Genomic DNA, 16391 nt, shown 5'->3' on the forward strand with positions numbered 1-16391 from the left:
GACCGTGGATGTAACTTACTTGCTGTTTTCTTAATGCAAGGACAATGTCTCCTCTACCAGACAGAAAACTTGGTGACCGACGGAACCCTGCCAATCCTTTATTCAAGCCCCATTGACACTACTCCGGAACACAGAATAGGCCTTAGAACAGTTCCTTAGACAAAATAGTTTTTCCCAACTCAGAGCTTACATGATAAACGGAAACGATCTTTGATCGACTAGGAGACAAAAGGGTTAAAGCTCGACAACCTGATGGATTCTGGGGTTTTCCTTCCTCCACAGCAGAAATTAAACGACCAGGAAGGGAGATTTCGCCCAAGGTAAAGATGAAAACGGTTAACTTCAACTGTCAGACGTCTGCCCCAAACAATCATGGCTACCTAATCCCACAAAGGTTGCCACACACCTAACTAAAAATGGCTGGCCCAAGGTTTCACTATCGGTGTGCTTTCCTGCCCAACTCCAAAATGGCGCTCACGGGCCTCTCTAAAAGTGGCAAACTTTCCCAGTATCCTCTCTGGCTTAATCGTCAGGTGACGCGAGCCTCAGCCGGAAGTGAAGGAAAAAGCGCTTCAGCCCGCGGCGCCTGCGCAGAAGGCTCCAGACGCTGAGAGGCAGGAGGCACTTGGGATCGTCCGCAGGGTTTGGGACTGCTACAGAGGCCGCCACGGAGCCCGCCGGAGCCACCGTTCCTGCTGCTGCTGCTGCCGCCGCCCGAATCGGAACCGTCGGGCTGCAGCCGCCGGCAATGCCGCGAAGGAAGGTGAGAAATGGCAGAGGAGGGATGGCGGGTTTCTAAGGCGAGGCGGTTGAGTAACGTGACGCAGCTGGCCACGCCTCGCCGTGGTCGGCTTCCAACTTCCCGCTCCCCCGAACCCGGCCTAAGCACCTTGTCGCCTCTCGGTACCAGACAGAAAAATGTGGGCCCGACCCTGGCCTCGGCCTATGCTTGTAGCTATTCCCGCCCTCTGCTTGCCAGGGTCGAAGGCGTTCTACTTGTTAATTGGTTGCCGAAGCGTCTCGAAGGATATTGATTGGATGGTGACGCCGCCTATTTTGGGCTCAACGGTCACCTCCCCGCGTGCGTGGGCGGCGTCTGGGTCTGGCCCGGGTGCTCTGCGACTGGCTGTGGAGGATGCTCGCCCTTTCCCTCATTGGCCCAGCGTCGCAGTCTGTTCTTGTGGCGGGTGCGGTTTAGCAAAGCCCGGATTGGGTCGCCCGAGGCTCCGTCCTTCCGGATAGAGATGGCGACAGGCGCAAAGACGAGTTTTGGAGAGCCCACTTTCCCCTCCAGGTGGGGAAACAACAAAACAGGGGGACGGGTGGTGGCCAAACCAGCGCCCACTCCCAAGGGATTACATCGCAGACGTCGTCTTCCCCTGATTCTGACATTGCCTGGAAAGTGCATTTTGGACAAATAGCAACACAAGACTTGACAGAGTTAGAAGGGTTTTTTTTGAATTTTGAAATCATACAGGAAATATATGATCGTGTGTGGTGCGTGCTCTTGAGTGTGCAGGCGCGGGCGACTGACGCTGTATGCCTGAGCAGGACATGTTCCTCTATGGCTTGCTTACTGAGCCAGAAGCTAGGTTTTCTGGCTAGCAGGCTCTCAGGACCTACCTGTCTTGTCTCCCCAGTGGTAGTGTTGTAGGCTCGTGCTTTTTTTTTTTTTTTTTTAAAGTGCATGCTGGGGGTCTGTACTGAGGCTTTATGCTGACAGCTAAAGCCGGCTCTCCAGCCCCGACCCTGCTCATTGCATTCTACAGCTGAGTTAAGGAAGGACAGCTGACCTGCATCCAGGCCACTTGTCAGGCGCAGGCAAGCCGGAACTACAGAACAAATGTAATGCACTTCTGCAGATGTTCGCTGACCTCTTACCACATGCTAGTTGCTAGGAATTCAAAAAGTAGGGATGCTCCCTGGTTTACGGGTATCACAGCTGAGTGGAGAACGCAAAGTGGTAACCACAGAAGGCTGCAGTACAGGCTCAGCTGGAAATTACGCTGTGAGGAAGCAGTTAACTCAAATGGCTGTCAGGGTGAAGCCCTGATGAAATGGTAGAAGGTCGTGGATTCCCATCTGGTTTGTTGGATGAAGTGACTTTAAAGATTGCCTCTTATTTTAGTGATACTCTGTGACTCTGGAGCCAGATTATGAATGAAATACATGGATGGATAGATGGTTGGTATTCTTATTTCTGCAGAAATCATTCTTCATGGAGGCTTTCCAAGTTGAATATTTACATTAATGTCTTTTAAAATGACTGAGTTGACAAGTTGTGTTTATGACCAAATACAAGAGACATATATACTGGTACATTGGAAGAGGTCCGGTCTCCTTTTAGCATTTCCAAATAACTAGAGTCCTGGAAAATGTAAATTTTTACTGGGTATTATGGCACAAACCTTTAATCTCAGCATTTGGGAGGTGGATCTCTGTAGTTTGAGGTACACTCTGCATGCTAAGAGAGATCCTGTCACACACAAAAGAAAGTGTAAGCTCTTGCTGGTGTAGTGGTACACACCTATAGTCCTAGTAGTGTGAAGGCTGAGGCTAGCCTAAACAATATAGCAAGATCCTATCTCAACAACAACAACAAAGCCCCAAATGTAAATATGTTAGTATCTTGTTTGATGGCAGATCTGTCCTAAATTATCCTTAGGCTACTAAATTTTTTTTATATATCCTCATTCAGTGTAGTACTACATATCTATTTGCATAAAAAGTACTAATGTGTTTAATGAGGGGGTTATTTGCAGGATATATGTATTCTTTCTAAAAATCTAAAAACTTACTGAGCAGTGTTGTTACACCAGGCAGATCTCTGTGTGTAGCCTGGTATACAGAGCTGGTTTCAGGACAGCTAGGACTGTTACTCAGAGAAATCCTGTCTCGAAATTCCCCACCCCCCAAAATTTTTACCTTCAAACATACTTGGCAGCTTGTTCTTTGATAATGAATTTTGACCTAGAACTAGGGTGAGCTCGGTGATACATGGTTAGTGCCTTGAAGCCCCAAGTTTGGTCCCAGTGCATCCCACTCCCTGCCCTGCCAAAAATATTAGGACTTTAAGTTTGAGGTGTCGAAGTGATTTCAGCAAATTTTCTTCTATTTCTGGCGGAAAAGGGCATAGTGTAAGTGCTTAAATGATAAAAGTAATCTTCGTGGCTAATCACTCGCAGGAGGCTTACTGACGATTATGACTAGGATGTGAGGCGAGGTTTTAAAAACCTGACGTGTGGGACTGGAGAGAGGGCTCAGTGGTCCAGAGCATTTGTTGCTTTTACAGAGGGCCTGGGTTCTGTTGCTCATAGCCATTTATGACTCCAGTTTCAGGGGGTTTGACACTGTCCCTTGACCTCTAAGGGCATGTATGTGATACGCAGACATGCGGACAAAGCTGTCATACGTATAGAATAAAATAAATGGGGGCTGGAGAGATGGCTCAGAGGTTAAGAGCATTGACTGTTCTTCCAGATGTCCTGAGTTCAATTCCCAGCACCCACATGGTGGCTCACAACCATCTGTAATGAGATTTGGTGTCCCCTTCTGGCGTACAGGCATACATGTAGACAGAATACTGTATACATAATAGATAAATAAATCTTAAAAAAATAAATGTAATTTCTTTTTAAAACCTGGTTTGACTACCTATGAGTCTTTAGTATAAATTCCTTTTCCAGCACTTATAACACCCATGTGTAGAAACTTCAAGGACAGGTGACCCAAAATAATTTGTATCTTTTTTCTTAATATTTTTTTTGAGATTAGAACTATAGACCATGTTTGTTTGATGTGTTTTTTTTAAGATTTTTTTGTGTATAATGTATGTGTGTGTGTATGTACTTGAATGTATATAGATTTACCACATATATGTTGGTAGGTACCTGTAGAGGCCAAATGAACTTGCTGAAGCTCCTAGAACTGGAGTTATAGGCGGTTGTGAGTCACTATGTGGGTGTTGGGAATCAAACCCAGGTCCTCTACAAAATAGCAGCATATGTTCTTTAACAATGAACCATCTCTTCTACCCTAAGACCATATTTTGAAATGATGTATTTTTTTTAATGTGTTTTTTTGTTTTGTTTTGGGGTCAGGGTCTTTCTGTAGTTCTCTCTAGATGTCATGAAACTCACTTATATAGTTAAATCAGGCTGGCCTGGAACTCACATAGATTTTCCTCCTTGTACTGGGATTAAAGGCATGCACCACTGTGCCCAGCTACTGTGATTTTTGTTGATGGAGAGTTTGAACAAAATTTACCCTGAAGTTAAATGGGGCCTAGCATTAACGTTTTATTCATTGTCTTGGACTTTTTTTAAAAAAAAATGATTTAGTTATATTGCTCTAATTATATGTATGTATGTATGCCCTAGGAGGCGAGAGGCCAGAGGCATTGGTTACCCTGGAGCTGGAGTTAGAGGCAGTTTGTGAGCCACTCTGGAAATTGAACTCTGGTGTATATAGCTCAGGCTCTTAACCAATGGTTCATCTCTGCTTTTTTTTTTTTCTTTTCCTTTCTTTTTCCTGACATGGTTATGCTAGCCAGACCATTTGATTTTGGTGTTTTGTTGTTAGATTAGGGGCTTTTATTTCCAATTTGTTGATCTCTTATGAGAGTTCTAATGATTCAGTCCGAATTGTTTTAGAATTAGTGATAATACAATAAGAATTACTTCTTTTTCCAAGTTTGTTTAGCACAAGTGTCTTACTTATTTGTAGGTTGTTCCACTAAAATGTATGAAATGAAGGTCAGTTCCTCTGAGCAGGAAGGGGAAATTGTGGTGGAGTCCTTTCTTACATTGGAACTTGGTACTTCAGCTTCACGGTTCATTTTGCTTCCAGTGCTAATAGAATCCCGCAGTAAATGCTTCCATGCTAATGTCTGGATCTATGGTATTACAGAGAAATGCAGGCAGTAGTTCAGATGGAACCGAAGATTCCGATTTTTCTACAGATCTCGAGCACACAGACAGTTCAGAGAGCGATGGAACATCGCGACGGTCTGCCCGAGTCACTCGCTCTTCAGCCAGGCTAAGCCAGAGTTCTCAAGGTAAAAGTCATTATGTTTTTTTTCCTCACTGTTCCTCACACTGGACAGATTGGTATCATTTTATTGTGCTAGCTCATAGGGATACTGGTCCTTTGGTTTGGTGTCGATAGACTGTGTCAAAGTGTAAGGCACATACAGAGATACTAGATCATCACAATGTTCCTGGCAGAGACCATGTCTTGTGTATAGGCTGTGGCTTGCAGAAGTACGAGACATAGGTGTCTTGAGTCATTTTTTAAAGACTTTTTGGTATATCAGTCATAAAATGGTAAAATGGGAATGTTACTTTAGCTCTTTGTAAAATGGCTTAGGGCCTTAAGATGCGTATTTCATGCATTAGGCTTATTTCTCCTAAAAGAACGTTTAATTATTGAATGTAGAGTCACATTTGATAGATATAACATTGTGTGAATAAATACCCAGAATTTTGCTTTTTTAGTGAAGAACAAAAATCTTGTGTTTGGAAGGTAGTTGGAAGGCTCTTTAGTGTACTTAGCCGCCTGTTTGGGCTCGTTTGGTGGGTAGCCTTTGCCCCCACCAAATTTGTTTAGTGTGGAAGAGAGGTTTAGCTAAAACATCAGTCTGTGATGATAGAGTAAACAGAAAAATTATAATATGGGGCTGGGTATGATGATGCATGCCTTAACCCCACCAGTATTTGGGAAGCAGAGGCATGCTTGCAGAGCTCTGAATTCAAAGCCATTCTGGTCTATATAGTTCAAGGCTAACCAGAGCTACATTACTGAGACTCTGGATCACCCCCCTATCACCACCAAAAAAAAAAAAGTATATTTATGTATGCATTATTTATATAAGATAGATTAATAGATTAATCGTAGGTAGATAGATACAGTTACATGGATGTTTGTGTGTGTGTTTGTGCACACACAAATAAACACAAATAAATAAGTGTGATTTGTTAAAGGATCCTGTGAAAGCTCAGAGGTGGGGCAACCACATTATTATCTGGTAGCAGTCTAATAGGAGCTTACAAATTGAAAGATGAGAAAAAATGTTTTAGGCAGAGGGAACCATATATGCAGAAAATCTTAAGGGTTCTTAGAAACTGTAATTAGCTATGCCCTAAAGGCAATGGATACTCAAAACAGTTAGACACATGAGCTTGGGGGGGGGGGTGTCTCTGCAGTTATTTTATTTCCTGGCCATGGAACTACACAACTCTAGAGCATCAGCACAGGGTAAGACCGCCCTCCCTGATGTGAAATATAGACAGCCTTGTGAAAAGAGCCCCAAAAAGTATATGAACTTGGGGACCTGTGTACAAACATCTCTCTGGACAGCTTGAGAAATTCAACTTATATTTCACACATTGTTATAGGATGTGTTTGTTTATAACATTCTTCAGTTTCAACTTTGAATCTCTTTCCTTGTTGGAGACGTGAAGGTCTATAAAGGCTTTAGAATAGGTTTCTCTATGGGAACAACTTAAGGGGCTAAAGTGAGGGCTCAGCAGTTAAGAGCACTTAGTTGCTTTTTCAGAGTCCCTAGGTTCAGCTCCCAGCACCCACCTAGTGGTGCCAAGTAACTCCAGGGAATTCAATACTCATACACATAAAAATAAAGCACCAGGTAGTGGTGGTACACGCCTTTAGTCCCAGCACTTGGGAGGCAGAGACAGGCTGATCTTCATGAGTTTGAAGCCAGCCTATAAGAGCTAGTTCCAGGACAGTTAGGACTGTTACACAGAGAAACCCTGTCTTGAAAACCAACAGATAAATAAACAAACAAATAAATAAATAAGCAAAGTTTTAAAAAAATCCAAAACTTAAAAAATATAAATTTCATTTGTTTGTTTTAAGCCAGTTCTATCCTTAGGGAAGCCCAGGCTGGCCTGTAAGTTACTATCATTCTGCCTCAGACTCCCAAGTACAATACTTATGTCACTAGGTTTGTCTTAAAAAATTTTTGTACTTTTCGAATACATTATAACGTCACATAAAAATATAAGGACAATTAGAAAGATTAAGTAAACCCCCAATACAGTATATATTTATTATTCTGTATTATGATGGGCTGTAGCAAGGAAGGAAACAGGTGGTATAGTTAATACTGGTAAAGAACTCTCCTCATAATATTGAGGAATATGTTGCTAATGCCCCCCTCCCAACTTAAGGTAAGTATTTTTTTTCGTGAATAAAGAAGCAAGCTTGGAGACATTAACTTGCCCAAGATGCCACACATGGTTGCTGTGTGGAGTGGAATCCGAATAGAGTTCAGTCTTCACTACAGAGCCTAAATTTTCATGTTCTGCTCTTGAGAAGTTATTACACCTAAGCTAAACTCCTGTCATGTGCCATTTAGTGAGATCAGTATAGTCTAAGGACTTGTTGGGTTTGTGAAATAAGAAAAGGAACTGCATTCTTATTAATTGTGTGGATGGGAATAAAATAGTTCCTCTTTTTTCTTTTATTTTATGACCTTTTAAAACCGGGATCAGATTCTAGCCCTGTTCGAAATTTGCCATCTTTTGGTGCTGAGGAGCCCGCATATTCTACCAGAAGAGTGACCCGTAGTCAGCAGCAGCCCACCCCAGTGACTCCTAAAAAGTACCCTCTTCGGCAGACTCGCTCATCTGGCTCTGAAACGGAACAGGTGGTTGATTTTTCAGATAGAGGTAAGTGGATGTGTATGACTTGTTGGTGTACAAAGAATCTGGTCAGTTTTCTCTTAAGGAAGGCTTTGGTGCTACAGAGAGATACTGTCAGAGTTTAGGCAAGCAAACACTATTTACCTGATTTTGTTTGTTTGTTTGGGGTTTGCGGCTTTGTTTCTGGTTTATGAAATGGGGTTCACAGTAGATAGCCTCAAAATTGTGATCCTCCTGCCTCAACCTCCAGAGTGCTGGGGCGGCAGATGTATGCCACCATGCTCAATTTATTTAATTTCTTCCTGTCTTACACAGTCTGTTTTGATTGCTAGAGTGTTAATGTCCAAGCAGCTAGAGTGTATTAGATTGGATGTGTAATGGGGAAAAGGAGGTGGGGCCTTCTGAGCCTCAACATGAAGAAGGCATGGCCCAGATTTTACTAGCTCTGTGATTACTAGTCCATTTTCCTCCAGACTGTTGACTAGAAGAGACCTTTGGTGATAGATAGTGGTAAGTTATTAGGTTGTGACCTAGTGGCTCAAGAGCCTTAGAGAGAGGTGTTAGAGTAGATCTTACAGACTACTGAGATTCTTCAACCATGCAGCATGGTTGGTTGGTTTGCACAAATTCAAATGGTTTAATTCTATTGGTAATACTTGGAAGTACAAAGATTTTCATATAAAAATTTGTACTTATTTTTAAATTTTCATTATATTTTATGTGTTTGGTCTGCATATAAGTCTTTGAACCATGTTTGTGCCTAGTACCCAAAGAGCCAGAGGAGGGCATAAGAGTTCTTGGGTTGAGAGTTAAAACTGAATTGCTGTGTGGGTGCTGTAATAAAACCCAGGTCCTCTGGGAGAATAGCTAGTGATCTTTAACCAATGAGTCATCTCTCCAGCCCCAATACTTCATTTTTTGGTTGTTTATTTTTGTTTTGTTTGGTTTGAGACAGGATCTCTATATAGCACTGGCTATCCTGGAACTTACTATCTAGATCAGGCTGGCTTTGAACTCACAGATCAATAGTTAATTTTTAAAACAGGAAAGATCTGGAAATATTGGTTAGCCATTTATCCACAGTAATTATTAGCTGGAGCTGAATAGTAGCTGTCACCTTTGGAGACAATGAGATTATTTGACCATGTCCAGCCCTGTAGGTATCTGGTTTGTAATCCTTGATTTAAGAGTGTTCAATTGACCAGGTGTGTTGGTGTGCCCCTTTAATTCAAGTAAGTACTCGGGAGGCAGAGGCAGATGGATTTCTGAGTTTGAGGCCTGCCTGGTCGATAACCTCTATAGATCTAGTTCCAGGACAACTAGGACTGTTACACAGAGAAACCCTATCTCAACAAACAAAAGAGTGTGCAGTTTCTGTGGCCAGACAGATGGCTCAGTGGTTCAGAGCATGTACTGCTCTTTTTTTTTTTTTTTGCAGGGTGCGGGGGAGGGATTCTACATATCCTTGGCTGTCCTGGGATGGCATTGCATAGACCAGGCTGGCCTCAAGCTCACAGAGAGCTCCCGAGTGCTGGAATTAAAAGCATGCACCACCACACAGGACACTACTCTTGTAGAGAGACGACCTGCGTTAGGTTCCCAGCACACATGTCTGGTGGCTCATAACTGCCTGTAACTCCAACTCTAGGAGATCTGATGCCCTGTTCTGGCCTGTGCCAGCATCTACATTTTGTCCACATACGCATAATTAAAAATAAAATCTTTAAAGAGTAAGTGTTTGGGAGGTAGCGACAGGTAGATCCCTATGTGTTTAAGGCCACCTGCCGTACATAGAAAGTTCCAGACCAACCAGGGATAAATAGAGTCTGTTGTTTTGTTTTTAAGAAAAAGAAAATGTGTGAATTCCAAAATTATGAGACCCCAGTAACTTCAGGCACGTTGAGTATACACACATACATGCAGACAAAACATTCATACACATAAAATAAATATGAAAAATTTTAAGTCATTTTTATTCCTTTTTTTTTTTTGGTTGGGGTTGGTTTTGAGACAGGGTCTTTCTATGTAGCCTTCTTTGCTATGTAGTTCAGACTGGCCTTGAATTCATCACAGAGAACACCTGCTTTTGCCTTCTGAGTACTGGTATTAAAGGAATGTACTACCACACCCACCTTATTTATTTTCTGTCTTTTGTATCTCTAGGAAGGGAAATGGGTTTTTTTTTTTGGTTTTTTTTTTTTTTTTGTAACTTATTTTTCCAGTAAAGAACATAATACCTTTTGGTGAATTTTTAAAATGACAGTAAAAAGTTTTAAGTTTTACTGCTGAACAACACTTGGGATGGTGAGAACACAGTTTTATGATATTTGGGTGCTTTTGAAGACTTTATTTATGTTCAGTTTTTTATTACCCTGGATTAAAATCTTAGAGGAGAAACATAAAAAAGTAACATGTAGTAGGAAAACCCCAAATTTATATTCAGCCAGAATTTAAAGTTACATCAAAGTGATGGTTTCAGTGTCTTATAACAGATAAGTAGATAAAAATTACTGGTTAAGATCTAGGAGGGTTATATAGACGTAGCTCATTTGTAGACTGCTGGCATAACATGTATGAGGTCCTGCTGCGCCTACCACTGCATAAAACTAGGTGTGCTGGTACATGCCTATAAGCTCAGAACTACAGAACTAGAGAAAGGAGGATGCTACTTATAGAGTTCGGGCTACTTGACACCATATCTTTTTTAAGAAACTGTAGAAAGAGAGCTGCAAAGTCTATAAACTCTTCGATCTAGTGAATCTTCAAGTAAATAGACCCATTCACCAGTTCTACCAATTGCTTTTTCTTTAGAAACTAAAAACACAGCTGATCATGATGAGTCACCTCCTCGAACTCCAACTGGAAATGCACCTTCTTCTGAGTCTGACATTGACATCTCTAGCCCCAATGTGTCTCATGATGAGAGCATTGCCAAGGACATGTCCCTGAAGGACTCAGGCAGTGATCTCTCTCACCGTCCCAAGCGCCGTCGATTTCATGAAAGCTACAATTTCAATATGAAGTGTCCTACGCCAGGCTGCAACTCTCTAGGTGAGTGTGCCCCAGCTTCATGACTGTGATACAAGAATTCCAATGTGATCTAGCTTTTCAGACCCTTCAGTGGTTGAATACTCAGAGTAGTCATAAATGAGAACTGTTCTTGGCCTGTTGTCCGTACATAATATCAGATGTAGGGAAATATAACTTTGATGAACTGTTCACTTCACTGCATGCTTTTCCCAGCAGCTTTTCCTCAGCAGAAACAAAAATGAAAAACAAGTTCTTGAAATGCCTCATCATGCAGCACATGGTTTATGCTTCTGAGGTCTGATGCAGTATAAGATGATGCCTAATAATGGATGCATGGCCACAGCTGCTACGGAAATGATGAAAACAGAATTCTTAAGAACATATGCATGAGACCTGACCTTTTACCAAGAACTTTTAATTTCTAAGCTTTGTGTATTCAGCTAGTCTAAATGGGAGAAACTTCTCTGATAAATGTCTTGTTTTCTCAAAACTTTTAACTTTTAGGGAATTGCTTTTGGGATTCTTGCAGTGATTTGAAACTTACTTGTGCTGCTTGAGTGAGCTAAGATGTAGCTGTTGTGAATGAGCCTTTGCCTGACGTTGGAAGGCGCTGGTTGATAGATAAAGCACCTTTTAGTATGGATTTATCTTTAAGCTTATACAGTGGTTTTGAAGGGTGCCAGCAGTGTTATGTGTTTTTTAAAGGTAGATACTTTTAGACATGCTTTGATGATACTCGTGATTAAAAGCAGTTGGGAAATTTGTGTCAGTTGACTTGTTAAACAGAACTGCCACAACCCTCAGTTTGTAAAACATTCAGTCTCTGAAAGCAGGCTTTCGAAGTAGTGGCGTGGCGCTGCATTTTACATGTTGTGTCTGATTAGAGAAATAGTTTTTTTTCTGTCTAAGAAATGGCTTCATGTTGCTTAAGGGCAAGGATATGTTTTGAGAGCATATACTTTGACAAACTTAGATGGTATAGCCTACTGTACAATTAGGCTGTTGGGTATGTGTGTATATTTGTATATAGCACAGCCTATTATTTCTATACCCTGGTGAACAAAGCAGCCTGCGGTAAGTCAAACATGAGAACCTGGTGCAGTTCAGAGACTCAGTAAACTCAAAATGTATGTGATGGTTGCTAGTGGAACTTGGATGCTGCTTTACTAGGAACTTTTATTTAACAAGACTGCACTGAAATAAGGATGAACTGGGTGTGGCGGCAGGTGCCTTAATCTCAGCACTCAGAAGACCAAAGTAGAAGAAGGTGGCTGAGTTCAAGGCTGTTCTAGGCTGTCTAATGAGACTATTTCTAAATAAATAAGAAAATGATGAAAAATATAATGCCCTAAACCAATAACATATTGGTTTATATTTATATATATATGCTGATATTGTTAGTCATTATATGCTACATAGAATTAGTTGTATGTGCTATGATCAGCTTAATAGATTTGTTTATATTAGTGTGCCCACAAGTACATGAGTTGTGCATCCCACTTTACACGTTGTAACAGCTGCAAAATCACGAACTGATAGGAACTTTTCAGCCCCACTGTAATGTTATGGAACCCTTATTTGCGTGGTCTGCTATTTTTGTTCTTAGAGGTCCATTGTTTACTGAAACATTAGACTGTGTGTCTCTCTAAAGTTATAATCTTTTTCTTCTCATCTTCATTCTTTTGAAATAGGTTCTTGGTATGTAGCCCTGTTTGGCCTGATAGTCACTGTGTAGCCTACACTGACCTCAAATTTATAGAAATCCTCTTTTAAAAATTTTTTTAAAGAATTTTTTTGTTTTATTTTGAGATTTATGTGTATGAATGTTTTGCCTGCGTGTATATATGTATACATACCACATTTGTGTCTGGTACCTGAAGAAGTCAAAAAAGGTTATGGGATCCAAACTGGAGTTAAAGGGTCCTTGGATTAAAACCTGAGTCCTCTGGAAAAGCAACAAGTACCCAACATTTCTGAGTTATCTCTCCAGCCCCTAGAGAAATTGTTTCAACCTTCCAAGTGATAGCATTACAGGCATGTTCCACCATGCCTTGGTAAAGTACAATTCCAGCGAACTGACAACCTGAGTGTCATAAATACCATTCCTTTGTAATTGGATTATTATCACCCTTCAAAACTTACTCTATGGATTATGCTATGGTTTTTTGGTTTTGTTATTTATTTTTGAGAATTTCATGCTGTATATTTTGTTTATATCTTTTTTCCCCAACTCCTCCCATATTCAATCCCACCTCCCTGCTGTATAATTTTTTAAATCCCAATGTCTCCTTAAGCCCAAAATTATAGTTTTTCACTTTGAAAGAATGGTGACCTTTTTGAAAGAAAATTGTGCAGAGTGTGTGCAGATGCATGAGCCAGATGCACACCTATGGCAGCTAGATGAGTGTATTGGATGTTCTTAAAAGAGTGAGGGATTTTGTAGGCTTGCATTTAGCTTGACAAGTTAATCATTATATCTTACTAGCATTGTCTCTCTGCTCTTTGAATCATTGGTGTTTTATAATCCTCTTAGAAGAGATGTATAGCAAGGAAATAATCTTTAGTTTTCTGTATTTTTAAAGTTTATTATTTATGTATGTAGGGTACACTTGTCATAGCATGGGTGTGGAGGACAGAGATCATATTTTTGAAGGCTGTTCTCTCCTTCACCTTTATGTGGGGTCCAGAGATTGAACTCATGTTGCAGAGCTTGAGGGCAGTCAGAGCTACATAGTTAGACCTGTCTAAAAACAGAGAGAGACAGAAACTGCCTAAGAGGACCCAGGAAGATGACTCTGTAGATAAAAGTGCTTGCTGTACAAGCAAGCCTGACAATGGAACCCTCATAAAGTGTATCTGTTAAGCCCAGCACTCCTATTACTCTGAGATAGGAGGCAGATGTAGAATCATTGGTGGAAGCTGGAGAGCCAGGAGTACTGATACACAGCACCCAAAACAAGAAAGATCCTGCCTCAACAAGGTGGAATGCAAAGAGACAAATACCATATGTTCTCCTTTACCTGTGGATCTTTTTAACGCATGTAAATAAATGTACATATGGGCACAAAATAACATGTAGAACAAGAAAGGGTACATATTAGTTGAAGAACTGAGTGCAAGTAATGGACACTTAAGTCATGAAAGAGGATATGAAGCTAATTTTCTAGTTTTAACTCTCCTGGGTTGTTTTTGGTTTGTTGGTTGAAGAGAAGTACATATATTTAATAGTGAAAGTGTGAAATCCGTTGTGAAACTTCACAGCTTCAGATTGGCTATCCTAACTGTACAGAAATTCATTGGTTATTCCCTGTGTGATTTTTTTTTGTATGCAGGCTCTTTATAATACTAAGTTTTAATAAATTATAAACAAAACAAAAAGCAAGGTAGAAGGTAAGAACCAATTCCCAAAAGTTGTTCCCTTCAACACACACATTAATAATAACAACAATTATAATAATAGCACCTGTGTAGCTAGATGGTGATGATACATAATCTTTACTTCCAGCACTCAGGAGGCAGAGGCAGGGGGATCTCTGTGAGATCGTGGCCAACCTAGTCTGTGGAAAGAGTTCCAGGACAGCCAAGGGTACACAGTGAAACCCTGTCTCAAAAAAACAAGAACAAAACAAAAACCTATCTGAAAATAGAAACATGAGTAGAAATATGACTCTGTGATAGAGTGCTGATCTAGCATGACTTAGACCCCAGGTCCCATTCTCATTCACCAGTGTTAAGAAAGAAAGAAAGGAAGAAAGGAAGAAAGGAAGAAAGGAAGAAAGAACAAGAGAAGGAAGACAGGAAGACTTCCCTGTAGTTAGAACAAGCTTCCTGTGTCATCCCTGATGTTTTCCCCCAAGAAGGCCTTAGCAAAATTACCCTATTAACTTAGAGTTTGTTTATAGAAATTCAAATCTTTAAATATTCATTCTTTAAAAAAGTATATTGAATCTTATTCAAGATTATCTGAATATGTTTTCATATTGTAAAAGTGGCCATTTTCTTTTGATTATTCAAAGGAGTTAAATGTAGAGGAGGTTAGTTTTGCACAGTAGAAAGAATTAGTATACTTCTTTTAAATTCATTAGACTGGATTCATTTAAGAAAGGTTTTATTCGTTTGTTTTTTTTGTTTTTTGTTTTTGTTTTTCAAGACAGGGTTTCTCTGTAGCTTTGGAGCCTGCTCTGGAACTAGCTCTTGTAGACCAGGCTGGTCTCAAACTCACAAAGATCCGCCTGTTTTTTGAGACAGGTTTCTCTGTGTAGCCCTGGCTGTTCTAGAACTCACTCTGTAGACCAGGCTGGCCCCAAACTCAGTTCTGACTGCCTCTGCCTCCTGAGTGCTGAGATTAAAGGTGTGCACCACCAGGAACAAGTCATGATCTTCACAGCACTTCCTCTTGGTAACATTTATATGTTAAAACAGAACAGTAAAATAACAGATTATTGTCAAGAAAAATCTCTTCCTAAGTGAGCATGTTCTTCCTGGAAATTAAGTTTTCCCTCCTTTAACAGGACATCTTACAGGAAAACACGAGAGACATTTCTCCATCTCAGGATGTCCGCTCTATCATAACCTCTCAGCTGACGAATGCAAGGTAACTGTGTGCTCCTTTCTTCAGGACGTGCTCTAGAATGCTTGCTACTTGACCCGCACTTTGCTAAGCACTTGGGGTACAGCAGTAACAAGGGGACAAGGTCTTGTTCTTACATGTCAGTGGAGGAAGCAATGAAAAAAAGTTTGTTTTTTGTTTTTAAACAAAAATAGCTACATGGACAAATAAAAGAATGTCGTGTGTAATGAGTGTTAGGGAAGAATTAATAGAGAGATTTATCTTTAGAATATTGGGAATTTCACCTCTAGCACATTCATTTCCTTGGTAACTGACTTCATAATCTGCCAGGGACAAATCTTTTCTACTCAAGCAGAATTTGCATAGATAGTTGATCCCATTGTTCCACCTCAGACTTTAACAAATCCGTGAAGTTGTTTTGCTTTTTCAGCCATTTTCAAATGTTTATTCTTCTGTTCATTCTTCAGAATGCTATTCCTATCTGTTCCTATCAGTCACAATCTATTCTTGGCTAGTTCTTTTACATTCTTCAAAAATACAGTTCCTAAATAACCTTTGGGACTTGGGGTTGATGTGTTTGAGATTCCAGCCTAAGGTTCTCTTGTTCATTCCTGCGTGGGTTTCTGCTACCAGGGTGGATCATGCTAATTATGGGGAAGCAAGAATTGCAAATAGTAATTAAATAGATGGCTCAGGTAGTCTTTGGACAAGTTATCCAAGCTAAGTACTTTGACTACACTGAAGTGTTAGTTGCTGTTTTGTTGTTGTTTCTTTGCTCACAAGGCCTGGTCACAGGTTTATGCTTGTGTGAACAAGTCTCATTTGGAAAAGAATTCAATTTCCTGTTCTTTTTGCTTCAGGAACTTGTTCATATTTACAAGGTCTTGGGGTGGAGTTGGGAAAGCATTTCTTCACATGTTTAGATTTTCACCAAGTAAAACTTGAAATACTTAGATTTATTTTTCATGTTGTCAAAGACCCTGCTCTTGGTTTTCATTCCATATCTGTCTGTCTGAGACAGCTTCTGTGTTGGCTTTGCTTGTTTTCTTCCCACTGTCTTCCTTCAGCTGGCTGAGAGCAAGCATGGTGGTGTCAGCGCCCAACTCAGATGCTGACAAAACACTTCT

The 16391-nt window shown here is 40.6% G+C and overlaps 1 protein-coding gene across 3 annotated transcripts in view; it reads left to right on the forward strand.

Moving 5' to 3' along the window:
• The first annotated feature begins 584 nt into the window (after window positions 1–584).
• The window catches only part of Kat7 (lysine acetyltransferase 7), a 36310-nt gene continuing 20503 nt past the window's right edge, over window positions 585–16391 (forward strand). For 2 of the 3 annotated variants that reach the window (XM_048446966.3, XM_048446967.3), the window contains exons 1-5: window positions 586–763; window positions 4909–5056; window positions 7515–7691; window positions 10476–10715; window positions 15206–15288. In XM_048446966.3, coding sequence (XP_048302923.1) covers window positions 749–763; window positions 4909–5056; window positions 7515–7691; window positions 10476–10715; window positions 15206–15288 — 663 coding nt within the window. In that variant the 5' untranslated portion in view covers window positions 586–748. Of the gene's footprint in view, window positions 764–4908; window positions 5057–7514; window positions 7692–10475; window positions 10716–15205; window positions 15289–16391 lie in introns of all 3 variants that reach the window. The other variant, XM_048446968.3, reaches the window with a different exon arrangement.

This window comes from Myodes glareolus, chromosome 9 (genome assembly GCF_982192425.1).
Source record: "Myodes glareolus chromosome 9, mMyoGla1.1, whole genome shotgun sequence".
NCBI classification, from domain to species: domain Eukaryota; kingdom Metazoa; phylum Chordata; class Mammalia; order Rodentia; family Cricetidae; genus Myodes; species Myodes glareolus.